Below are 25,873 nucleotides of genomic sequence, written 5' to 3' on the forward strand. Positions count from 1 at the left end.
GTGTATGAATATATATGTGTCTGTCTAAAACAATATTTTCAGACAGACTGACTTTTTTTTGTATCTTTAGCCTTTCATTTTCTCATGCAGGGGCTCACATGCTCAAGTTCTTGCTTGTCTATATGCTGATCATTCCCCATATAGGCTCCTACACTTGCCTCCTCATGAATTTGGTTCTCAGCTCATTTTGTTCCTCATTGTCCAAGGTACTACTGTCAAAATTGCCTATCCCAGGCATTGACTCAGCCATGTTACTATGCCATCACTTTAGAATCTTTCTGTTTTGATGTTCCCTGAGTTTCATCTTCCCAGGATTCCTTTGAACAGCCTATATGGTGATAGTTCGCTGCTGCTTCTCCCTTGATCTTGTCATTGTCTCAGTGCTGCCATTTTCCAAATAAATATCCATTTCTCATATTTCTTCCTCTTACCTAGAGGTAATGCTCAGTGTTTCAGGGCAGCGTTGCTTCAGGCTCAAAGACAGCACTTCCAAAGCAATGAATTCTAAATTTTTGCCTTTACAGAATGTCATATCTCAAGGAATTTAAAAATAATTATAAGAAAAGATGACATCCATTTTTGATCTTTTAACGCTAGGCTCTTTGCTTGAAATGTTTGGGTACTTTTGGGGCGAGACTACATTTTTGTCTTGTGTTCATACAGTATCTAGCAGAGCAGACTTCTCATATGGGACACCACTCTGTAGTGGGAGACAGAAGAAAGAATGGAGTATATCACTTCATTTTCTGATAAATCAACTGCTTTATCACAGGTATTTCAAGACTAATACTAATTTCAGCTTTGGATCCACCATATAACAATATAGTAAGTATTAAAAGCTTCAGCGAAAAAACTATAAATGTTGTTTTCATGATTTTTTGGCTTATAAACATTTGGGACAGTTCTCTAATCATGAATTATGGTTTTAAAAGCTTACTCTATAATATTTATATATAAAGTTGATAAATTAGTTTAATTTTAACCAACTATCACTCATCAGTAATCAATTAATCATCTGTGAGCAATGGATAATTATCACTATTTATGTTTTAACCTAAATTCTCTAACATTTAAAAAAGACAGCATTTGAATAAGTGTCCCTGGAGGGAATATTTCAGTGCACAGCTCTGCTTTTAATTACTATAACTTTCTTTTAATTTCACAGTTATTCACTAGCAACATTTTATTTACAGATAAATGTCTCACACACTGAAAAAGGAAAGAGGCATTAGCAGACTCAAAATTTAGTGTTTGGTCCTTTCTTATGTGTTGATAATCAGCATATTAATTGATTAATTGACTATTTATTTGCTTTCTGTGCTTATTTTTTGGACTTTGCATGTTGTAGAGTGGTGTAGTTCGGATGGATTCCTGGTGCTGAGTAACAGTCCTTATAATTAAGAAGGAACTTAAGAGTGAGCACAACTTGATGAATTCCAGGCTAAGACCTCTGAGCCAAGAGGTGGCTCTTTCCCACCTGCAATGTAAAAACAGGGCACTATCATCACAAATGGCAAAGTCTCCCTACCAAGATCTGCTGAATTCACTGAGTTCTTGGCATTATACTTTAAAAGGAATTAGCTAAAGTACAGCTCTCTAGGATAGAACAGTTCTTGTGAACCTTCTTTAAAAGGGCTTAGAGGAAATGGGCTGGTCCATAGATCTAAATGCATTTTTTGATAATTTAGACTATTGTCATTAATTTAGATTCATTTCCCAAATTTGACAGGCACACAAACATTGCAAATATGTGTGTGAAACTGTGATAATACATAAATGTGCTAAAAATGTAAAGCTGCATTCACTGAAATACTTTTCTGTAATCTGTCATAAACTGTGCTTTTACTTATCCATTTGCAGCTAGTGATACTGCAGTAGCGTGTTGCAATATTGCAATGTAGTAATAATGCATAGCACACAGTATCATATATATTTTGGTGTACTATGCAGTTATTTATAGTGGCACCCTGCAGCATTTTTGGGATACAACTGGTATTCACTGCAGCACTTTCCAGCGGGGCTCAATACCACACTTTTTGCCTTGAGAGCAGTTGATGCTCAGGAATTCTGACAAGAATTTTTTCTTTGCTTTCACCTCTCCTGTGGCTAGAGATTAGCTCCTTTCCTGGTGTTCATAAGCCAGCCCCAGTCCAGGCTGGAGTCTCTGAAAAAGTGGCAAGTGCATTACAAAGTAAGCCCTATGGGCAGCAGGGCAAACAAAGCTACAAAGAGAGCAGCTTTTTCCTCAATTACTGCTCTGAATAAATGCTGTTTCTTCTCATGCTCCATGGATTCAGGTTTATTTTCCTTACTATGCTTTCTTGAGAAGCCTGTGGATGTCCTCAATGCCTCTTCCTTTGCATGGGCTACCAGCTGGGCAGGCAGCTGGGCAGCACAGGGGAGGTGTCCAGGGTACATGGATGCTTCAGCAGGCCCTGAGTCAGCCCAATTCACACCATGGCTTTCCTCCTCAACAGGATCAGTAACAGGGCTCTCACTTGCCCATTCAGCAAGAAATTTGAATGAAATTTGTAGGACTTAAGCATATATGAGACTTCTGTCTCTGTTTATTTAAAGTTAGACATTGGGGTTGCAACTATTTTAGACGTGGAAGGTAGCTGCATGGAGGTATTACAGGCAGTCAGGTCTAAGTTAGAAAGAAGGTTGAATTTAAATGAAACCCTGTAGGAAACAAGGATTTTCTTCACTATCCACTATATTATCTCCCTCAAGAATGCTAAAAAACCTACTTTTTCACTCCCTCCTCTTCCCTCTTTAACCAGTACAACTCTACACAGTTAGAACCATTTTTACCCAGGGAGCAGCTGTTTAAAATATTTCTGTAGTTTCTGAATTTTTCTGAATGACTCAGTACTTCAATAGACAGGTGTTCTGAGGATACTCATCATTCTACAGCTGTAGTTTGTTTATCCAGAAAAATAATATAATTCAAATAAAATACTTTTGAGTACCTGAAATTTAACTTAACCTTTACTTTTTTCAATGGGCTTTTAGTTTATGTTTTTGTTTTGTTTGGGTTTTTGGTTGTTTAATCCATGCCTTGGAAATGTGTCCTTTGAATCCAAGGCATCTGGAAAAATGAAACATTAACATTTCTGAGTAAAAGTTGTTTAGTTTTCAGAGGGGCTGCAAGACTTTCAACAGTCATAAGCCTAAAGAGGATAGTGTAGGCTCTAGAAACTTCTGAGGAAATTGTCATTTAGAGAAGTTTTGTGAGTAATTTCAGGTAATTTGAGGCCTCATTAATAGGAAAGATGATTCTGTTTCACTACTTGCTTCATGATAGCTTGTTATCCACCTCCTCACTGGTGCTGGCTGCTGCAGTCACGCACCTTGGAGAAGGATTTGCTTTCAGTAAGATTAATATTTTGATGTACTTGGCTATATGCCCCACATGCTGTAGTGCTGATGAAAGGGTGAGAGCAAGAATGACCCTTTTAACAATGGCATGTTCTGAAGTTATTTTAATAACTTTTGAAATTAAGTCACTAGCTGCCAAAAAAGAAGGGAAAAAAAAGTAAGGCGGATAAATCTAAGAGTTTTTCTCTGTCTGGAGAAATGAGCTTAAACAGAGTCCTTCCTTTACTCTGAAAAACAGTGTAGATTTTTATATTGAGGGAGTCTTTTCTGAAATTTCAGAACCAGTCTCTTAATCACATACCACACACTGACTTAGCTATCGAATTCCTCTCTTTAGAATTGCATCTACCATAAATAAAAGATGCAAGGATGCCATAAACTCTATCTGTATCAATTAATTTCTTTCTCATCAAGGAACTAACCCCACCCTGGAGTCCAGAACTTGCTGAGAATTCAGGAGCTGTGGCAGTATCACTCTGTAGTGCCATGGCAGGCCAGGTAAGGAAACCTGCATTTATAATTCAGTTTCCTGAATACAAGTATATTCTCATCCCATAATGAATATATTCCCAGTTGTCATGTCAGATGAGTGGTTTCAGTAAATGAGACTATTTTTTTGTAATTTGAAGAAAAGCTAACCTTTTGACCACATGTGTAACTTTAAAATGGAAGGGAAGAAAGAGATTCATAGCAGAAATCATCATGCCAGTTCAAAATAAGTAAATAGAACATCACTAAATTATCAGATGTAATGAATGAGTAACATTATTTTTATCTGGAGTTGACTGGCTGTTTTGCACATTGAATAATGTTTGACCAAAGAGATATGATCACACACCTCAGCATGAGATTTCCTGGACACTGACAACAGTTATACAGTTGCTCTCTTCCCTCCCTTTTTTTTTATCATCACACATAGTACAAGGTGCTGGCTTTCCATTTTTTGTTAGTAAGTTTCTCTCCTTTTAGTATCACAACATCAGTGAAAGTAGTGATCTATGTGGGTGTATTTTAAGGTGCTAAAGGGATTTAGTGAGTCAGGATTACATTGTAGGGAATTCATGAGATGCTGCCCTTGGCCTGGAGACTGCCTGGCAGCTTCTGACCCTTCAGCATCTTGCCCTCCCTGCTCTGTCACAGCTCATCAGCTCCTCAGGTTTTCTGCTACAACTGTCTGTTGTTGCAAACTAGATCTCTTATACATAAAGGAAAGGAAAAGGTTTAAAGGAAAATTCTCATTCCCTACTTCATTCCAGAGGTTTACCCACACCTGGCTTACAGTGTAGCTGCGCAGAGGGTGCCAGTAGGATTAGAGTAGTGAGGTGGGCAAACCCATATTTCTTAAACCGGCCTTGTCATTGCAGCCAGAAAGTGACAGTATCATATTAGAGACTGCAGGACTTCTCATATTCAGTGTTGTGTGTGTTATTTGTATATATGTCCCCATTCAATGGGGAGAATTAACAGGTAAAGGTGGCCAGGACATTTGTAGTGCCTGTTCCCACCCCATGAGAACCAGCAAGTCCCAGTACATGAAGGGTGGCTGTGGAAGGCTTCTGGGTACTGCCCCGAGGCCAGTTTTGTATTTTCTCATTAAAGACAATTAAGCCAATATTTCTTTTTCTTTTATAGATGAAAAAACTGAAATACTCAGTGATGTGAAGTGGCGAAGACCATAGAATAAACATCACTCCTGGGAATAAAAGTCAATAAATAACTTACATGAAAAACTGTATTTTTCCTACCAGTCTGTGCTCAAAATAATGCAGCTCTCATAATGATTTCTTCTTCTTTTCATTTCTCGATGTTGCCAGTCAGGAATGTTTCTTCCTTAAGACTAGTAAGAAAGTAACATAGTAAACCTGTTGCTTTTAAAAGCATGCTCACTATGCCATGTGCACTGTGCCATTCTCAGAATCTTTTAAAGAAGGGGTAAATCTTGCTATGTGTATTTTTTTCACAAGAGAATTGGGATTTGTTGGGATTTCTCTGTGTGGGTTAAGCCAGGCATATGAATTTTGTTTTCAAAAACAGTTTTTCTTCCAGACAATGGAAGAAAGTTGTTCCTTGAATAAACAGCAATATCTAGCAGGGTAAGAGAAATGGCTAGCACTGAATAAAAGTATTGGAGGAGAACATTTCACCTTTTACATATGACAAGTGTTAAATACTAAAATATCTCTAAAGCCAGCTGGCAGAGTCAGGCTGGTACAGTGCTACATTTTGGATTTAGTGTGAGAATGATGTTGATAACATGCTGATGACTTGTTGTTGCTAAGTAGTGCTTAGTCTAAAACAAGAACTTTCTTTCTCCAGTCTTTTTTAAAACTTATTTTCTATCGGATGTGCTAATTTGGAGACCCATACTGTATATCTTCAAAAGAATTAAGGATTTCACTCCAGCTAAGTGGGTTTGTTTAGCCTTGTGAAAAGAAGGCTTAAGGCAGACCTTATAATCATGTTTCAGTATTTAAAAGGCAACTACAAAGAGGATAGAGACTTCTTTTTACAAGCAGTCCAATGGAAAAATGAGAGGTAATGGGTACAAGTTACTACTGGGGAGATTCTGATTAGACATGAAAGGAAAATTTTTCACAATTAGCGATTGGAATAATCTCCTCAGGGAAGTGGTGTTGGACTCCCCGGTGCTGGACAGCTTTAAGATTCTGCAGGTTGGGGTGCTGGACCATCTTGTCTAGACTGTGCTTTTGCCAGGAAACTTTGGACCACATGGTCCTTGAGCTCTTGTCCAACGTGGCTGCTGGTACTCAGACAACAGCTGGGGTTAAACCATGAACACATTTTTGACATGATTGTATATGGGAAATGAAACCACTTTAACTTCTTCTTTGATTGGTAATTTCAGAAAAGAAAAGGAAAAAAAAACTACAAAAGAGATCAAAGTCTTGATGCTTACAGTGAGGTATCCTTAGCAAATGAAAGCCCAAATAATCACATTAACATTGCAGTCTTTTGTTAATTAAAAGCTGGACTGGGAGAACACGTGCTTTATTTCAGTTTTCTTTACAAACAATGAAGGGGTGAAATCCTACCTAAATCAAATCAGTGGCAAAACTCATAGAAATCACAAGTTGATAATTCAGAAGAGTAAAGGATCCTTTGATGTGTGCCTTTTTAGTGCCTACAAAAGAGCAGCAATTCCAAAGACAACCATTGGACCATTTCTGGTTTTTACTTCTCACATTTTGCATGTAAGAAATATTCCCAAGGCCGCAAAAAAGATTTGCGAGAAACAATAAAACCAGACTCTCTGGTGAGGGACCACTTGTCTCTGTTGGTCTCATTTATGTGATTCTGTTGTAATATATGATTACACATCTGCTGGCAGATGGAAATGTTTTACTAAACAGGAAAATGTAGCTGATATCATAGGGATCATTTGAGATTTATTAGAAAGTTATCTGGTGCAGACATTTTCCCTGTAAAATAAACCCATACAAAGTCCTGCTAAATTATTCACCTAGAGGCCTTTTCCTCTGTCAGAGTCTAATTTCTAACTCCCATCTTCCTTCCTTAGACTTGGTCTTCCTCTTTCCTGACACCCAGTCTCAGACTCCTTGCCTGCTCAGATCCTTTTCCAGTTTTCCAGTACATGGTCAGCATCCATGTCCCCAGATTAGTATTTTCCTGCTTCTACATCTGTATTTATTCTGAACCTTTTCCTTTGGTTCCCAGACTGCTCGGACCTCCATGGATGCTCAACAATATTCGGTAAGCCCCTGCCATCCCACAGACCGCTGTTCTGCTCAGGACTCTGCCCTCTCTGGTCTCTTGCCCTAATGGTTCTACCCTGCAAGGCTTTATTTTCCCAGCTGTTTACCCAACGCAGTAATTCCCATTTGTATATTCTCATCTCATTATGCTGACTTTTCCTTGGTCCTTCTTCTGCTGTTTCTTATTCCCTTCACCTTATCTTTCCACCATCTCTGCCCCTTTTTCGTTCCTGGGGTTATCATTTACAGTATCTGTGTTGTTACTTTACTCTCTCTTTTGAGGCTGTCATCGGGTTGTACTTCCAGAGAGGCTTCCAGCTCACCCATGTCCCAGTCTCAGGACCCTTTTTCATAGTGACTCTTTGCTTACTCTGCTTTTCCCGTTATCCATTCCCACTTCTTCCCAGCACCTCCTCCAGCCTCACCAGGAGCATTTTTTTATCCATTGCTATTCTACCTAATTCCATCTATTTGTCATACTCCTTTCTCTGTTTCTAACTTACGGTGCTTGTTCCATTTTAATTTGCAGTTAAACTCCTCTGCATTAACAAGTGTGTTCACAAGGGAGGGGAACTGGGGGCAAGGAGAGACTAATTCTGCTTTTAGATCTGGAATATAACCCTGCCTTAGGTCGTCAGGTGGAATAAGTCATTACAAGGATATTGTAGGCCAGTTTGAGTAGCCCTGACCTGTACCATGATAGTACACGTCCCATCTTGTCAGCTGGGAGTCTGGAGCTCAGCTGGTGTTGTCAGTCCTCAAAATTTTTAGTTGCAAAATTGTGATGTACAGTTTTTTTCAGATCTTGTTTGAATTTGGAAGGACTGGCAGTTAAAGGCAAAAGGGCATACACCTGGCACAAAAACTTCTCCTGCCAAAGTCCAGACTTCAAGGCACTGAAGCAGCAGAGCATGACTTTTAATCACTGATGGCAGCATATTTTCTGTAACTTGTTTTGTAAAATTAGCTGGTGGTTTTATCTGACATTTCTATAAAAATGAAAATTAAATAAAATCAGGCCAAGGAAATACTGCAGCTGGAAACTTTAATCTGATATAACTGAAGTTTGACATTTCAGTATGTGAAATTAGGAGCTAATAATGGGAAACGTCAAATACGCATAATGATAGATGAAACTACAATCCCTGCTGATATGAGTAATACCTTTAAAAAGTCTAAAATATGTTCTAAATAGTTGAACATAAGTTATGAACTGAGCTACATCTCTCAACATTATCTGATTCTTAACATTCAACTAATGCCTGGATTTAGCCCTTTGTATATAGCAAAACTACTTTTTAATACAAAACTTGCTGCAGGCAGACATTATAAATTCTGTACATTCCACGACCAGGTATGACCACAGTAATTGCAGAATCTGACCTCATGCGAGAGAGACTACAACATTTTGCGTACTAATTCTTTTATTTCATCTATAACTCACCGAGGAACAGGACGATATCTGTAAGTGTATCTGAATCCTGCTATCCATATGCATGGATTCCAGATGGCCAATTCCTGGGCTGGATTCAAGGGAAGAGGTCAAACCTAATGGCCTTAACAACAAGACTGTATCTTAATGGGAACTAGCAAAACATTCCAATTAACAGGGGATGTACTGAGCTGAAATAAATGGTTTCAAGTGATGACCAGCCTGGTGTGAAATTATAAACTCCATTGTTATTATCAAAATGACTAATTACAGCTCTGATGCATAATAGCACACCATTTTTTTAAAACTGGGGGACTAAACTGAAAATGCATTTAGCCTTTTGCAAAACCTCTAGGGAAAAATGAAGAGCATGTAATTTTTAGCTTGTATTTTTATTTAATTGGGACATTATTTCAGTACAAAGCATGATGTAGTATTTCTTTCCCCTTTCTCCAGTCTTTTTTTAAAATTGTGTTTCTACCGGATGTCCTAATTAGGAGACCCATACTGTATACCCTCAAAAGATTTAAGGATTTCACTTCAGCTAAGTACCATTTTTGACTGTGTAAAAAAAAAAGCACAATTAAATGGGGGAGGGAGAACCAGGGCAGCCAGGCTATTCAAAGAAAACTGAGAAGTAGGCATAAGTTTTACATAAGCATTGTAATTCATGTAGGTGGTTCTGTCTTTACAGTTTTCTAACACTGTCTAGGACTAAATTATGTTAATTTCTTTTGTACTTCTACGTAAAGCAATCCACACATATTTTAAGGCCTTATCTTTCTTTTGCCCTACAGCTTTCATATCAACCAAGTAAATGTTAAAAGCAAGTCCAAATCTGTCCTCTCCATTAATGGGTTTTTAATTTAAAGGTCTTTGAAACTTTCATCCCCATTAGCTCAGCCCAGGAGCACTGAACCACAACTGTCTTATGCATGTGCTGGCAGACTAAGTCCTGAAAAAAGAGTGGCAGTTCTTCCACCCCTGGTTAAACTCCTCAACCAATGCTGAATGAGAGAAAATAAATCGGATTTTTCTATTTAGTAGAGTACATGAAATAGGTAAGGCTGAAGAGGCCTTGCAATTCCTGTTCTGTTTTGTTTATCTTTCACAAGTGCACTGAAAACTGAAAATTTCCCTTAATAAGTTACAGTCTTGTTCTTTGTCAAAGATTCCAGGTCAAGCAGAAAAGGTGTGATGTTTCTGTAACTGTATACTACCCAGAAATAATTTTATTCACTGGAGCTTGATATCATGCAGGAAATAAAAACTCAAAGAATAGATTAAATTAGGGTAATAGAAAAGATAGATATCCATATTATTCACTCATGGTTTAGAACATACTTTGAATAGTGCAGTCAAATGTACAAAACATTGTTACTTGTGCTGTAAGTCATATATGATAAACTTAGCTTCTAAAAATATATTTCATTAAGTTCTTTATACAAAAAATTATTTATGGTTCAACTTATTTATCTATAGATTTTCAGAATTTCAGTAATATTTGTGATTTATAAAAATAAGTGTCTTAATTACAGAATTAGAGAATAATTTAGTTTGAAAGAGACCTCTGGAAGTTATCTAGTCAGCAGCCCCTTTCACAATGAGGGCAGGTTGCCTAGTGACTATTTTGACTGTCTTCAAGCATAGGAACTCACAACTCCTTTGTGCAACCTCTTCATCATTTAAACACCTTCAAGGCATCAGCAGCCACCTTTGCTGTGAGAGCACGTGGTCAGCTCCTTGTCCGCAGTATCCATGGGGCCTTTTCTGCAGCTGTCAGGGTTAACAGCTGTTTTTCCAAAATACAGAGTTTGCTTAAAGAAATTCACCAAGTTGTGAAATCCACTGCTTTTATTGTGATTCCCTTTTCTTTCATTTCCCTTTTCTTTCTTTCATTCACATTTGATTTTCATGCTCGTTGTTTGACCCTGAGTCTCAAAAGCATTTTAGATGTACAAAATTCATTTGTACCTAAGACATTTCTGAGGTTACCTTTAGGGAACTCTGCAAGATGAAACAAAGCAGACTTCTATTTACTTTGAAAAGCACCCAGCAGCTAGTGTCATACAGTGGAGACATACCACAGCACATATTTAATAATGAGAATGGACAACCTTAAAGGTCTGGACAAACCCATCAAGAACTATTGAAATATTTTTTTAGACACACAGTTTCAAAATTACATTCAGAAGGAAGGCAGGTGTTTTTTGTTTGGGTTTGGGTTTTGGGAGGTTTTTTTGGTTTGGTTTTATTTTTCGTAACATGTTTCTAAGGGGCTAGTTTTAGAAGTCTGAATTCAGAACATTCATCCAGTAAGTTTTCATTTTGATCACGTCAATAGACCGTAGTAAGGGAAAAATACCAGTTATGTCAAACCTAGGAATCTTTGCTTTTGCTGTCTTCAGTAACCATGTATAGATTGTTTGAGAAATAGCTGACACCACTCTAACATACAAATAATAATCATTATCTTGAGCACCCAGACTACTTGCCTGAACAAAAAGTTTACCAGCATTTAGTGTCCATAGTGGGAGGGGCTTTCTTTACTGGCTTCTGATGACTCTCATTCAAAGCCTGCTGACTCAGTAGGAAAACTAGCGTAGCCTTTAGTGCATATTTGATTAAAGACATTTATCTTAGGGAAATTGACTAATCTATAAAACAAGGATCAGGATGTCTTTCTCTTGGAAAAGTAATTTAAAGGGAAAGAACAAAGTAGGCATTATTACTCTTCTATCTCTATTAAGAAATTTTGTCTTATCAGTTTGATTTTTTTAAAATTAGTTAAATGAGTAATTTAAAGCATTTTAGGGCCTCGTGCTTGGCATGTGATTTGGTTCTTTCTCTTGAAGTAAGGTGGTTACTATGGAAACAAAGACTATGGAAGATTTGCATCGCTGTTAACTGCATGAACAAATACATTGTTACAAAAACAAAGAAAACAGAGATATTGAGGTATAAAGTAAAATAAGTTCCTTATTAATTACAAAAATCATGGGTAAGAGCTAGTTTTATATATTCAATAGGAACCACTCTTGCAGGAACAAATAAAAAAATGGAAATTAATGGAAATGTCATTTCAATATTCAATAATAATACCTAGAATATGTAATTTCCAAAATGTATGTCCCAGCTCCTGCATAAACAGTTACAACAAATTGAAAGGCTTACCAAACCAACTAGTTTTTCCTATCAGAGTGTAACAGCAATTTAGAGAGTAGAGCCTTTCTTGACATAGTTACAAAGGCAATATAGGGCATGGCTCTCCTGGCCCCTCCTCAGCTATTTGCACAATTATTTCTTGGCCATCTCACAGACTTGCGTGTTTATGCACGGGGTGAACCAGCTCATGTGCAGAACTAAGGAGTCAAAAACCCTCACTCTGGGAAAGCCTGACATCCTGAGGGTTTGCAAGTCTTGCCAGGCTTTGTTTTCCAAGCATCTGGAGATACAGGAAAGTGTGGACCAGGCCAGTAGGAATTAGAGAGATGTCAGTTCTCCTCCCCCGTATGTAACTCACTTTGTTAATGGCACTGTAGTGTTCAAAATCAGGGAACAGTTGCATAATTGAAATAGTTTCAGACTGGGCAAAACAGCTCAAAATACAGCCATGAAGCTCAGCAAGCTAGAATGAGAGGCCAAGTAGGTTGATTTCACTGGAGGGTTTGCTAAAAGAAATCCATATGTACACACATGCCCATGCCCATGCACATGCACACAGGGCCATACTCAAAAGAATGAATCAGTTACAGATACAGCTCCTTAACTAATAAGAGTGGTTAATAAATCATCAATTGTAGAGCACTACACTTTGGAAGGGACCTCCCAAGATGATCAACCTTTCATGTAAAAGGGAGCCTAGATGGCTATGCAGACTATCTGTCCAATTGCATCTTGAAGACTTCTAGCGATGAGGACTCTCCCTTGTCCCTAGAGAGGCTATTTTAGTAAATGATTGTTCACTCTGTAAAACATGTCTTTTTTACATTGAGGTGAAATGTCTCCCAGTGTAGCTTATACCCATTGCTCCTTGGCTTCTCTGTGTGGCTGCTTATGAAGAGACAGTCTGTTTGTAGGTGCCCTTGAAGTATAGGGATATTCTTATGAGGCCCTTGAGCCTTCACTTATCCAGGCACAAGAGATCTTACTTCAGTCAATGAAAAAATGAGGAAATTAAAAAGTTGTTGTACGTGAAATCAGGCTCAGCACTCAATCAGTTTTGTGTGACCTCAAAATGCTATTGATGACCATGTGCTTTAGAAACACCAGAGAATAATCTGTTCTCTCTCTACACCCCTTGCACGTTGCATTACTCATCCTTTTCACTTTACAAAGCATAGATGTATGCTCTATACAGATGTATGCTTTTTTGGGTATGTTTTATATGGCTAAAGAGAAGGCATTTCTCACAAATCTCTCAGAAACAATGGATGTAGAAAATACAGAAATAAAGTACTGGGTAAATAAAGTTCCTATCTTTTCTCCAAAGAAAACTTTGTCTGAGATCAAAATCAAACTGAATTAATTGAAGGCCTCAAGTTGAGACTTCCATGTGCTTTACAGTTTTAATATCTTCCCAAAGTGCCATGAAAAGCATATTTATATAATCAGAATTGACTCATGTTTTCAGCAGAAAAAGTTTGGTAGACTTGATAGTAGGCAAAACTTCAAAGGCTGTCATAAATCAAATGAATAATTTGTCTGGAGGAAGTCATTATAAATTGGTCACATTATGTAAATGTGTCAAATGAAATGTTAAGATCTCCCTCTTTCTGTAGGAATAATTGGATTTGCACTTCTCTCTAAATTGCTAGTCTTTTCAGCAAAATGTGAAGTCATTTATTTTTCATTACCTGAATGCCTGTCATATTACAGTTACAATGTTTACAGAAAAATAAGCAAAGCTATATAGGAGGGTTCAGGCAAGCTGTTTTATGTTTTACTACTGTTATCCCACCTGATGTAAAGATGATCAGCAGGCCATGTAAGACTAGCTGTTTTGCATCCTTAGTTTAGGTATGCTAGAATAGATAAGATGAAACATTCTAAGATTCTTTGTGAATCATTCAAAGGTCATAAAATCATAGCATATGCTGAGTTGGAAGGGACCCAAAATGGTCATTGAGTCTAACTCTGGCCCTGCACAGGATGGCCCAACAATCCCACCATGTATGTGCCAGAGAGCATGGTTCAAACAGTTGTTGATCTCTGTCAAACTTGGTGCTGTGACCACTTCCTTGGGGAGCCTGTTCCATGGCCCAACCGCCCTCTGGGTGAGAAACCTTTTACTGATATCCAAACTAAACCTCTCCTGACCCAGCTTCATGCTGCTTCCTTGAGGGCTGTCACTGGTTATGAGAGTGAAGAGATTGGTACCTGCCCCTCTGCTTCCCCTCATGAGGATGTTCATGACCACAATGCGGCCTCCCCTCAGCCTCCTCTTCTCCAGGCTGAGCAGACCAAGTGTCCTCAGCTGCTCCTCAACGTTCTTCACCATCCTCGTGGTCCTCCTTTGGACTGCCTCCAAAAACTTGATGTCTTTTTGATATTGTGGCACCCAAAACTGCTCCCAGCACTCAAGGTGAGGCTGCCCCAGAGCAGGACAATCCCCTCCCTTGCCCAGCTGGCCATGCTTGATGCCCCCAGGACAGGGTCGGCTCTCCTGGCTGCCAGGGCACTGCTGACTCATGGTCAACTTGTCATGGACCAGAACCCCCAGGTCTCTTTTCATGGCTTTGCTCTCCATTCCCCAGTCTGTACACACAGCCTGGGTTCCTCTGTCCCAGGTGCAGAATCTGGCATTTGCTACATTGATCACACCTCTAGAGGACCATCATTTTTGCATTCGACATTTTGGAGGAAGAAGAGGTACCAGGAAGGTGGCCCCTTAAAATTATGATGATTCAGCTGAATTTTTTAATATGTTAAAGAAAGGTTGGGCTATACCTGTCACTTGCTATTCTTATAGAAATTGGACTGTGGTATCAGGTGTTTTATTCTCTACTATTCATAAGTATTTTGTTCTTAATTGAGCATTTATTGAAATCTAGTATATATGTGCACATATAAATTGCTTTTGTTTTCTGAGGATTAAATGTTCTCTTTTCTGATGACAGATTTACTAAATTTATTAGTGAAAATTTGTGTGCTTAATATTAAGGCCATAAATAGAGAATCTCGTCCTTATTTCATTATTAAAATGTTCAAAGTCTTTTCCTGTTAGAAGATGCAGAGTTGTTATTGATTGTTCCAGTTCTCTTAGAGAGCACACAGGCCTTTCCTTTGTGTTTTGCCTTTCAGGTGAAAATCTGAAATGTCAAGAAAGCAAAGTTCTAACTCAGAAGAGTACAAAATAATCTTTTAGGAATTGAAACAGTCCTGTGTTTGTCAGTTTGAAATCTTACAGGTGCACATATCTAGGCTTCTACTTGCACTCTTCTCCCTAAAAATATCCTTTGATTTTATATGATATGATATGATTGCAAACTACAGCATAAGATTTATTTTTAATGTATTTTTTAAATGTCTTGTGGAACCTGAGTTCTGTGGTGATATCACAAACATTCTGACACAATCCACTAATTCTTAACTCACAGAAATTTTATTTCTGTTTTACTTTTCAAACTGTGTGTAATCAGAAATAAAAATGTTCAGTATATAGTCATGGGATCTCAATTATTGATGGAGTAGAACTGGCTCAAGTTACGTTTTATGGTCAGGCATGCTGCAAGTGATTATAGGAGCACAGTAAAAAAATACAAGAGTACTTACAAACATACTTCTTGAGCCAAAACTCACTACTCTGAAGTATCCTCATGCAATTGCTCATACCAGCATGAACAACTCATTAGTTGATACAAATTGATAAATTCACATTAGTAAAGTGAAACACGTCTGTGATGGTCTGCAGAGCTGAGGTAAGTGAACAGGCAAGTCAGCTGTGGCTTCCACATGGAATGTTTGCTTCTGGCTGGTTCAGTTTTTTAATCATTGCATATACATTATTGTGGACTGCTGAAAAATAATGTGTCCCTGCTTTACTGGCCTCTCAAATTATAGCTGGATTATCACTGAACTGATTATTTCGTTTCTTTGTGAAAGTGCACTCCATAAGGGAGTGAAAAATAGTATTGTAGCATGGGAAGGAGTTATTTCTTCGGCTGTTCTGCTGTCTGTAGCATGCATCCCTCACCCCCTGAGGATTTTCTTGAGCATCCACATTACTTTCAGACCTTCCTCCCAGAAACCCTTGGCACCATACACTGCCAGCAAATCAAGAGCCAGAAACTGAGTTCAGCTCAGGTTCATAAAGTCTAGCAGGAGGTGAGGAGCATGTTGTAGCAGCAGCTGGACAGGTCACAGCATGGCCAGAAAAAATGGAGCAAAATCATGAGCATGTTTTGGAAGTAGGAGTAGTGAGGGAGATCAGGATGTCTGGGAATGGAGCTGGATGCATTGATGAGGTAAGGGAAGGAAAAACCTTTAGTATTGTACATTAAATGAGAGAGGATGATACTTCTGCCTCTGAGTGTCTTCTTGGTATGTTTTTTTCATTTATCAGTTGAAAAATGCAGGGGAAAAATTAAGTCCTGGATTTGTCATGGTTATTTTTCTAGTCCATCAGTATTTGAAATATACTCAGAACTTCAGGTTTTCAGCTAAAACTCTTGGGGGGGTTGTTGGTGTTTTGGTTTAATTTTTGTCTTTTTTAGGTTTGGGGTAGTTGGTTTTTTTGGTGGTAGTAGTGGTGGTTAGTGAATTTGAAATCTTGAGTTGATCTCAGAGGAAGTATTGGCAATAAAGACTAGGCAGGTCAGAACAGAAATTTCACCTATGACAGAAATATGAAACAAAATCTGCTTCCAAGTCATGATCTGTATCTTTCAATTTATACTCCATATTTAGCTCACCACCATCATATTCTTTTAGTAAGTCCCTAAGTATGTAATTATACTAAGAGTATTTAATGTTGCTATCTGGTTTTATCCATCGCAAATTATAAAGTCAAATATTTAAATATAATAACATCTCTGTACCTGAAATCTGAGCCAGAGTTTGGTGCCTTGGTCTGGCTGCCTAGAACAGAGGCTAGTCAGAGTTAGAGAATAAAGTAATGGCAAATTCTGAACAAACAATATTGTCCCTTGTAAATGTGGCAGTTCCATTTTAGACAGCATACTTTTCCCTAAATGTGTATGTACTGCAGATAACCCAATGCACATCATATTCCTTACAGGGAACTACGTTTAAAATAATAGTAAAAGAGAAAATTTTACAATATTTATTGTGAAATCAGTATTTTACACATTATAAATGCTTCAGGTGCATGAATAATATAAACTGGTGCAATCAAGGAATCTGATCTGGTTGCTTTTATTCTTTCTAGATATTTTCCATCATTTAAATAATAAAAAAACTTTTAAATATATTGTTAGATCTTTTTTATTCTTCTTAATATTTTATGTCTCTTTACAAAGATACAGCAAAGCCGCTGTTAAAAAAAAAGAGGAAAAAATCCTGAAAAACTCGTGACCATTGTCCATCTTGGGTGTAGCCTCTGTGAGGCTTTTGCACTGCCCAAGGTGTATCTATTGAAGGCCTTCAATAATTACCTACTTTATTCTCTAACTCTGTCTAGCCTTTGTTCTAGTTATCCAGCCCAAGGCATCAAGATAATTATTTTAGTAACCCCTAAATGTGAGACCTGGTGCTTGGTCAAAAACTTTTTATGGAAAAATACTGATAAATTATATTATCAGGTTGACAAGTATTTTAGATGAATGTTTAAGCCTTCTATTCAAAAAAGTTGAACGTTTATCTAAACTTGAAAACTGTGGGAAACTCAAGTTCCCCACACCAAACTTCCTTCAGGATATTTATTCAATCTAGTAGATGGTTTTAGTTTTCTGAATAAGCAATAGAGTAAATGAGGAGAAGAAAACAGAGATTTACACTTCTGTCTAGAGCAAGCTGTAACCATGGGCAGCAAGGCATTGAGCATGTGACAGAATGAGCACCAAACTGAGCAGATGTCAACTTTTTTATGGTATGTAGTCTGCAAGGTGTGGTATATGGTATATTCACTGCAAGTAAAAGCCAGAGCTTTCAATGACTCCAGTGAGGAAAAGCAGAGTGCTCCAGAGGGTCATAACTAGCTCATGGTGTACTTCTTGGCAAAATTTCAGAGAGTTCATAAACACAAGAAACAAACCCACATAAAACACAATTGTAAGTAGTGCTTTGGTTAGTATACTTCACCCTGTGCCAGAATTTGGGTTTTTGCTTAGCTGGTTTGGTGACACTTGCCTCATGCACCATGACATTGGACAGTGGGATCAGCATTTTCCGAAGGAGGTGCAGTTCTCTGGCTTCCCTTGGGCTCACCAATGGTGCCTTATGGCTCCTACTGTGCTGCTGGGGCCACAGCTGGGAGTATGTTGTGTTCACTGATGGGCCTGTTTCCTCCCTGCCGTGGAGCTGCCCAGACAGCCCCTCCCATATCCTTGAATAGGAGCTGCTGGTGTTCTGTGTCAGCCCCACTGGTACGAGCCCACAAGGCCAGTGTGAGTCCTGGGTGTGCCAGACCTTCTGGCCATGCCAGGAGATGGACCCACAGCTTCATTCTCGGATGGACAATTAATATCCTCAGGAGGGCAATCAATAACTGTCCTTCAGGGTGCTGTTTGCTATACTGAGAAACAAGTGCAGAAGGCTGCAGCTGCCTCAAGTGTCAGCTTCATTACGGGCCAGCAGAAAGAGCTGCATTAGGCTTGTGACAGCTCCACCACTGTTACCTAATGCAGACCAAATCTCCACATTGACCTGCTCCATTTCTTACCTATCCAGCTGCCCTTTCTATCCTGCCAGCTTTGCATAATACTGAATTGTTTCTACGCATACCTGCTTAGATAAGATGGAATTTTTCAACCACAAAATGGAGTAATATGTATTGGCTGATTAAACCCAGATTTTTTTCCACAATAAAACCTCTTAAATAAATATAACTTTCAGAAATGTTTAGGCAGACATCTGTAGAAACCCAGACTTTAATAACACTGCATAAATTTTGGTTCTTTAGATAATATTTTTGTTTTGTTTTTGTATAGATGCCTGTCATTAGTTAGGCAGAAAACTTAGAATTTCAGGTTTTGGAATGAGCACTTCCAAGATCTTTCTTTAGCAGGATTACATTATGCATCTCGTGGGCAGGAGCTTGTGTTGAACTCCTGGTCTTAAATACATTCCATGTCCTGGGAGTCTGGAAGTACCTTTAGCTAGGGTGCTGCAGGACAGCTGTGCAATAGTTCAAGTTGTCCTTAACCCCCTTCATTGCACTGGATTAGCCCATGGGGAAAAGAATGAGTTTATAAGCCCTCTAGCTCGACACAATAAGTCTTTAATGACATGCATTAAATTCAGGTGTCTGGTATTTGTTTTGCTCTTTTAACACTTCAGCTTCCAGTTTGACGCCTGCATTGAGGCAGGGAAAAAAAGGTCAAATATATTGTGGCCTCAGACATATTTTTACACTTTTGCAAACTTTTATTAACTCACATATCAGTCCAAACTGTGTTTTAGTTTTTAATGTTGTAAGATGCTAAATCTATTCCTTCTTGATCCTTGATTCCTGATTATTATTCTGGTCCTTCTTTGATTAATGACTCATAACTCATTAAAAAAAGAACTGAAACACCCCTCCCCCCCCACCCCAGATCTCAACCAAGTTAACATTTGTATATCTTCTAACAACTTAATTGAAAAAAAAAACCCAGTTTATCCTATAGTCAGTTTTTCACTATCTAAACTGGAACAAAATTCCTTTAACAAGTTTGAAACCCTTTAAGAGAAAATGCTATTTTCACTTCATTTTTATATGTCCTTCTGTTACAATAAAAAAATAACTATGAAAATAAGTATGCAGTGAAAGTTTCATTGACCTGCGTTCTGGGTAAACATTGTCCCTGCTGTGGGCAAATAGTTTTTAAGTGTATGTATGGTTTCTTTTCCAAACTTATAGTACACATCAATGGAAAACTTTTGCTATAGGGTGCTATGTATATAGCTCTTGTCCTGTTCTTTTTCCTCAGAGGCCCCAGGTATGAAATTTCTCTTTCTCCAAAAGAGAAGAAGCAGTGGAGGAAGACTGAGAAGCAATTCACAGGACAGATTGGTGTAGTTAAATAAAAGGACAGAACTGCACTTAAGAATGGCAGGAACCCCTGGTATATTTGAGGCCATGGCTTTGCAGAGACACAAGAGTGTAATTGGAGGTTCTCCCTAGAATATTGCTTTCTCAGTTAATAAAGATTTTACGTGGTCAAGAATTTGAAGTGCTTGGATTTCCTTCAATTTCCACAATGTCCTATGTTAAATAGACATTAATGAAAAATTGTGACATTCTTATGAAATATGGAAATATTCAATAGTCAACTTAGTTAGCATCATTGGAGTCATAATGGCTTCCCATGCAGATATTTTCATTGCACTTTTAATAAAAATAGTCCTGGACAATTAATTAACAGTGCAGTATCTCATGGGTCTTTCCTTGTGATATACTATAATCACTTGAGGTAAAAATCCTAGTTCCCAGGAGTCTATCAACATCATAGCTGTTATTTCTTTACACATAGGAATGTGGAGTGCAGTTGTCAGGCTCTGCACATTTGAGACTTGAGGTCAATCATTCCTATTAAAGTGTTACTATTCCCTGGCTGGAGAAATACAGAGTAGATCACATGAATGCTACAGAAGAGTAGTCATCTGTTTCAGGACAAGTACATAGAATAAAAATTAGCTTAAGATTTTCCATGTGCACCTGGCATGTTCATTTAAATAAAGAACACCAAATGAAGCATTAAGCTCACATATACCCCAAACTTGGCTCAAAACCACTCTTGATATTCTGGCAGTTATTCTAGATTTGATTGGCAACTTTTTTAATAGGTTAGACACAAGTCCTGGAGGCAACAGGACTAGTTCATGGGATATGTCACTATGACGAGGTGAAAATATAACTGGAGCACATGCAACATAATGCCTTTGAATTTGGAGGAAAACATTTCAGTGAAGATGTGTTTGCTTGGACTGTGTTAGTGACAGGGAGTACATTTATGATCTCTAACCAGCCTGCAAGTATTAAAGATTGACCTGCCATGTCAACACCGCCCTGCTTTCTCTGCTGGCTTAAGTTATAATTGCAATCACACTTGTGCTTTGTGATGTATTATTCCTCATCTACAGCAGTGTAACTGTGTGGCTTTAAATTACACACTTTAACTAACCCAGTCTGGAAATGTATAAACTGTTTCATTTTGACTGTTTGTAAAGAGGCGATGGGAGGGGGGCAGGTGGTTCTCAAGAAACCTATCTAATTACTAAACTTAAGTTCCACTATGCAAAGTTGTTTTCTTTAAATCAGGAGATAGCCTCAAAATGTGCTTTACTCTGGTCAGTTCTACACTAGGATCAAAGGAAATGCAAACTGCAGTCAATGCTTGCTGAGGCTTTGGTCATGGTGGAGTTGCTTTACTTCAAAAGGAATTGAAAATTTCATTGTACCTGATAGCTACCTGTTTCATTTTTTGGCTTTTTAAATAGATATTTTTTATGGAAAATGTCTCTGAGAAGATGATTTTGGGAATGCTCTTATTTTGTCTGCCATGACGTAAGGCAGGAGCACACAACTCAGCATTTCTCTTCTTTAGAAGCTTACATTAATTTATTTTGACAGCATTTCCAACTCATAGTAGCTTAGGATTATCTGTTTGTGCTACTTTCTTATTTCAGACAAGCTATGCTTTGCGTGAGACTGTTAATTTGGCAAAGGGCATGGGTTCACATTTGGTTTTCATAGACTGATAGATTTAAAGACTAGAAGAGACCATTATGATCATCTAGTCTGGCCTCCCACTTCAATCAGGGCACAAACCTCACGCAATCCTTGGTGCAACATGATCATGACTTCAGCAGCAACGTGTTCATGAGCTAGACAGCAGCTTAAAAAATATGATCAATACTGAGTTGCCTTCCTCTAGTTTTTGGCATTAATTTTTCCAACTTAGACTCCTGTCCCTGGATCATATCATTTTATAGGCATGCAGAGTCAAAATGAAACATCATCCCTAACTGTCCTTTTCAATTACATGTCTGAGGTTTCATCTACTTGGATTTATCCCAAGATTATAGGAATATTTATGTTGTATAGTTGTCAGACCGTGCTAAATGGACAGTAAGCATTCTTTTCACTTTATACTGTTGTAAAAACAGTTTCAAAGCATGTATGGAATGTCAAGATCTTGGGCTGGATCTACATTGGTAAGTCAGGAAGCATTCAGCCTTGCTTTTGCTTTTTGAGAAGAGTTTGCATCTACTGAGTTAACATACATGAAGCCTGTCCACAGAGGAAATGCAGAGCAACTATTGTGCTTCTTTAAAAAAAACAACACCAGAGTTTCTAAGATCAGTTTTTAATAGACAGGTAACAATGAAAATTAGCAACTGACAAAAAAAGATAAGAAAATGAAGGTGTGAATGTTTAAGAAATTGTGATTTACCAAGAACATTACCAAAAATACAATTGTAATTTGGTGTGCCCAACAGAACAACAGTAGAAGATTAGGTGGGAGGAAGGAAGGTACTTGGAATCAGTTTACTCTGCTACTCACTTTCACATGTACTCATCATAATGTGAGAGGACACTTTCTTCAGACTTCAAACCTGGCTAAAATTCACTCTCCCAGGAATTTTGGTCTACAACAACTAAATTAATTTTCCAAGTTGGCTGGACCTCCAAATCTGGCAGTGTTGTATTATGCAACTGGGAAGTTCCTGGTGTGGATGAGAAATGAGGTTGCAACACTTTGGAAAGTCTCTGAGCAAACATCTGTTTCTGAAATTTAAATGTTCAGGTCTTTCCTGTGTCACACTACATGGAGTAAAGAAAGAGGGCAGAGCTCAAACTCTGCAGCTTTACTATCATGTGGTAGCTAAAGTGGCTCCATGCTCTGTCTGAGAGAATAATAGGGGAAAGTACTAGAGGAAGATACTGCCAAGAGAAAATCTGGGTAAACATACTGCAGGAATTGATCAAGTTTTATGAGCTTTAAAACTTTCAAATCAGGCCACTTTTAAGAGCTGCCATTTAGTACTCCCCTAGTGAAACTGGAAAGATTGACATTAATTTCAGGCAGCAGCCACCAGGTTCTTGTCATCTGGTAAAGCATTAATAGAAACTGATGCTCTTCAACAAAAATTTAACAAAATTCTTATTATTCTTGACTTAAAAAAAACCAAAACAATCTCTTGCATACTAAATTGCATGGAAACAAAATTCCAGGTTTCCCATATTTAAAATTACACAGTTCAAGGAGATAGAGCATGGGAATGGATTAACTCCAGTTTCTCTAAGGCAAATCACTTGTTTCACAGTTTTCTTCCATTTTCATGGTCAGGAAATGCAGAAGATATCAAGACACCTGTGTGAAGCCATAATAATATATATAGGTTTATATTTATAGTCACTGGATAGGACACTTATTCTAAGATTTTGTTTTTCATTATATATATATATATCTATATACAGGAATATAGATTACTATATTCAGATTTTGGAAATATTTATAATATAATAATGTATATATAATCTATGGGTCAATACATTTCTGTTTCAGAGAAAAATGCTGACTCTTCTTGTATTAATGGCCTTAGTTGAAAAGAAATAACTTGCAGTTATTCAAAATCATTACAGTGTTCCACAACCATTTTGAATACATTTTTTTCTTCATAGTATATATAGGTAACAACTGCTAGTATTTTTTATTTTCAATAATAAATTTTAAATTAGATAATGAAGCATACACAATTTTCATTGAAACATTTTAGTGTAAAATAGTAAAACATATAAAACATGAATGTGTAAGATTAAGAAGTTATAGAAATAAAATTTCAAGCGTATATGCTCACTTGAATCAACTTAAGGAACTGTTTATTGAAGGCAAAAGTTATCTGATATTGTAACCATATATAATATTTTGACTTTGCCTGTGAGCTACAAAGGGACATCTGACAGCACAGCCAACATGACTTTGCAATTAAGGTTGCTCACAGTGTGGCTTATGGAAACGTAAGATCCAGCACAGTTTGGTAAAAATGCCTGCTCTTGTTACTCTTTGTTTTAATGGGCTATGAAATAAATGTAGCGTAGAAGGTATTTTTACAGCCAGAGCTTGTTGTACACAACATGCATGGCTCTGCTGGGAAGAAAATGCCAAAATTAGGTACTTCGAGCACCCATCATGCTTCTTGGAAGGGTCATACACATAAAAGCCACCAAAATGTTGTGTTTTCCTCAGTGGAACAGAACTGACTGCCTCTCCAGTGCTTACAGCATCAGCTCTGGTACATGCCAAAGTGTGTATCATTCAGCAATTCAATACTGCCATTTTCATTTGTTGGTAGCCACATGCGAAAATGGGAAGGGAGCTGCATGGCTGCAGAAAGTGAGGGCAAAGAACAAGGTGTTTTAAACAGCATGAAATAGGCAGGGAATAACAACACCAGAAAACACACACACACACACACACACACTCTAAATGTGGGTGTGGAGGTGGGAGTTGGGGGAGGATTATACAAGTCAGGTAAGTTAATGGTAGCTGCAGGGACTGAAATGATAGAATAGATACACCAGAGGGAAAGTAGTAGTGTGAAGAAAAGAAGGTCATTAATAAAAGATGAGGAGGGTTGAAATTAATGGAAGTTGTGCAGAGACACTTGCAGCCCTTGTCAGGAGAAAAGCAGAGGACTCACTTCTGGTATTCCTGTTCAGTAACTCCAAGGAGTGGGTCAGAGCTGTCACAGACCTGCCCCTTGTGCTTGGGTTCCCCTCCTGTGGATACAGGGAGGAGAAGGGAGGCTGAAACATTTGTTGTTAGATCTCAATCTCCCATGCAATTGCAGGGAGCCAGGATGCAGCCTCAGATCTGTGAGCTGGAAAGGACTTTGCTCCACCACAGCTGCAGATATTTATGGCAGCCATAATCAGTTGATAAACACAGAAATATGCCACAAGTTCTCTCTTAAGAACAGTTAGTGAAGGCAGAGTTTGTGAGCAGGTATTTCATTCTTATCCATAGAAAGAATGCTTTTCTTTTGAATTATTTATTAAAAAGGGTAACTCTGCTGAGCTAGGGAATAAAATTAAATAGACCAAAATCTCTCTAGCATTTCAAATCCTAAGAAGAGAGTGCTGACCAGTTCTGACACCTCAGTTAGCAGTAGGGTTTTAAATTTAGATTTAAATTGTAAGCAGGAAATAAGGAGTCAAAAAATGTTCTCAGTTAAAATAAATATTTATTTTGGAGAAATGTTCTTGCCTTTTCTGGTCTTCTCCTTACTCATTTTTTTTTCCTCTTGAATAAAACTAATTGCTTAATCTAATTATTATTAGGTCCTTAGAAAAACTATTTTCCAGAATTCACTCTTTTCTTGAACTTTTTTGCTCTCTTGTCTTGCACAGACAAGGCATCTAATCTAATCAAACATGTAATGGAACATATCAATATGAAAATCTCATGTTCATATCTGTGTAATTCGATTTTTCTGATATTCACCAAAGTATTAAAATCTTTGAAATGTTATTTTTTTCTTTTATTTTTACAGCAAAATTTGGAGAGTAACCTCACCAACCTTATTAAGAGGAACACTGAACTGGAAACTCTTCTGGCAAAACTCATTCAGACCTGTCAACATGTAGAAGTGAGTATGGCCTCCATTAGAAATTCTTATAAACTTAATTACATTCATTTCTAGCATCCAGGAGCAAACATTTAAACAAAAAAAAAACCAAACAAAACCTCAACAAAAATAAATAAAACCAAACAAACAAGTGAAGAAATTAATTTGAATAATGGTAAACTGACTTAAAGCTTTTTCACTGATAAGGGGTATTCTCAATACAGATAACCTCATTTAAATTCCTTTCTGTCCTGTTTTAATTATGGTGTGTTGCTATGGCCTCCACTGCTACTATCCTTGAACACATCACTTATTACCTGTAACATTTGTCTTTCTGGGTCCTTTATGAGATAGAGAAATATTTACAGGTGCAAAATGAAGGCAAAAAATAGGAACACCCAGATTCCCAACCTCATTTAGGTTTCTGTTTAACACTGGTTTTATTTTCTTTTCTTTTTTTTTTAGTCAGAATTAACTACCTAAATACATTTCTGTACTCAAATGTCCAACATGAAATATATTTATCTTCCAAAGAAGACAGGTTCTTACAGGCCTTTTAGTTGCTTCACTTACATATTCCACTCTGATAATC

General features: G+C 37.7%; 1 protein-coding gene across 5 annotated transcripts in view; it reads left to right on the forward strand.

Annotated features, from left to right (window-relative positions):
• Positions 1 to 25,873, forward strand: part of MID1 (midline 1) — a 257,614-nt gene that overhangs the window by 191,099 nt on the left and 40,642 nt on the right. For 4 of the 5 annotated variants that reach the window (XM_031060407.1, XM_031060408.1, XM_031060406.1 and 1 more), the window contains exons 3-4: positions 3,796 to 3,879; positions 25,207 to 25,302. In XM_031060407.1, coding sequence (XP_030916267.1) covers positions 3,796 to 3,879; positions 25,207 to 25,302 — 180 coding nt within the window. The remainder of the gene's footprint in view (positions 1 to 3,795; positions 3,880 to 25,206; positions 25,303 to 25,873) is intronic. The other variant, XM_005425165.2, reaches the window with a different exon arrangement.

The sequence above is a fragment of the Geospiza fortis genome, unplaced genomic scaffold (assembly GCF_000277835.1).
Source record: "Geospiza fortis unplaced genomic scaffold, GeoFor_1.0 scaffold50, whole genome shotgun sequence".
Taxonomy (NCBI): domain Eukaryota; kingdom Metazoa; phylum Chordata; class Aves; order Passeriformes; family Thraupidae; genus Geospiza; species Geospiza fortis.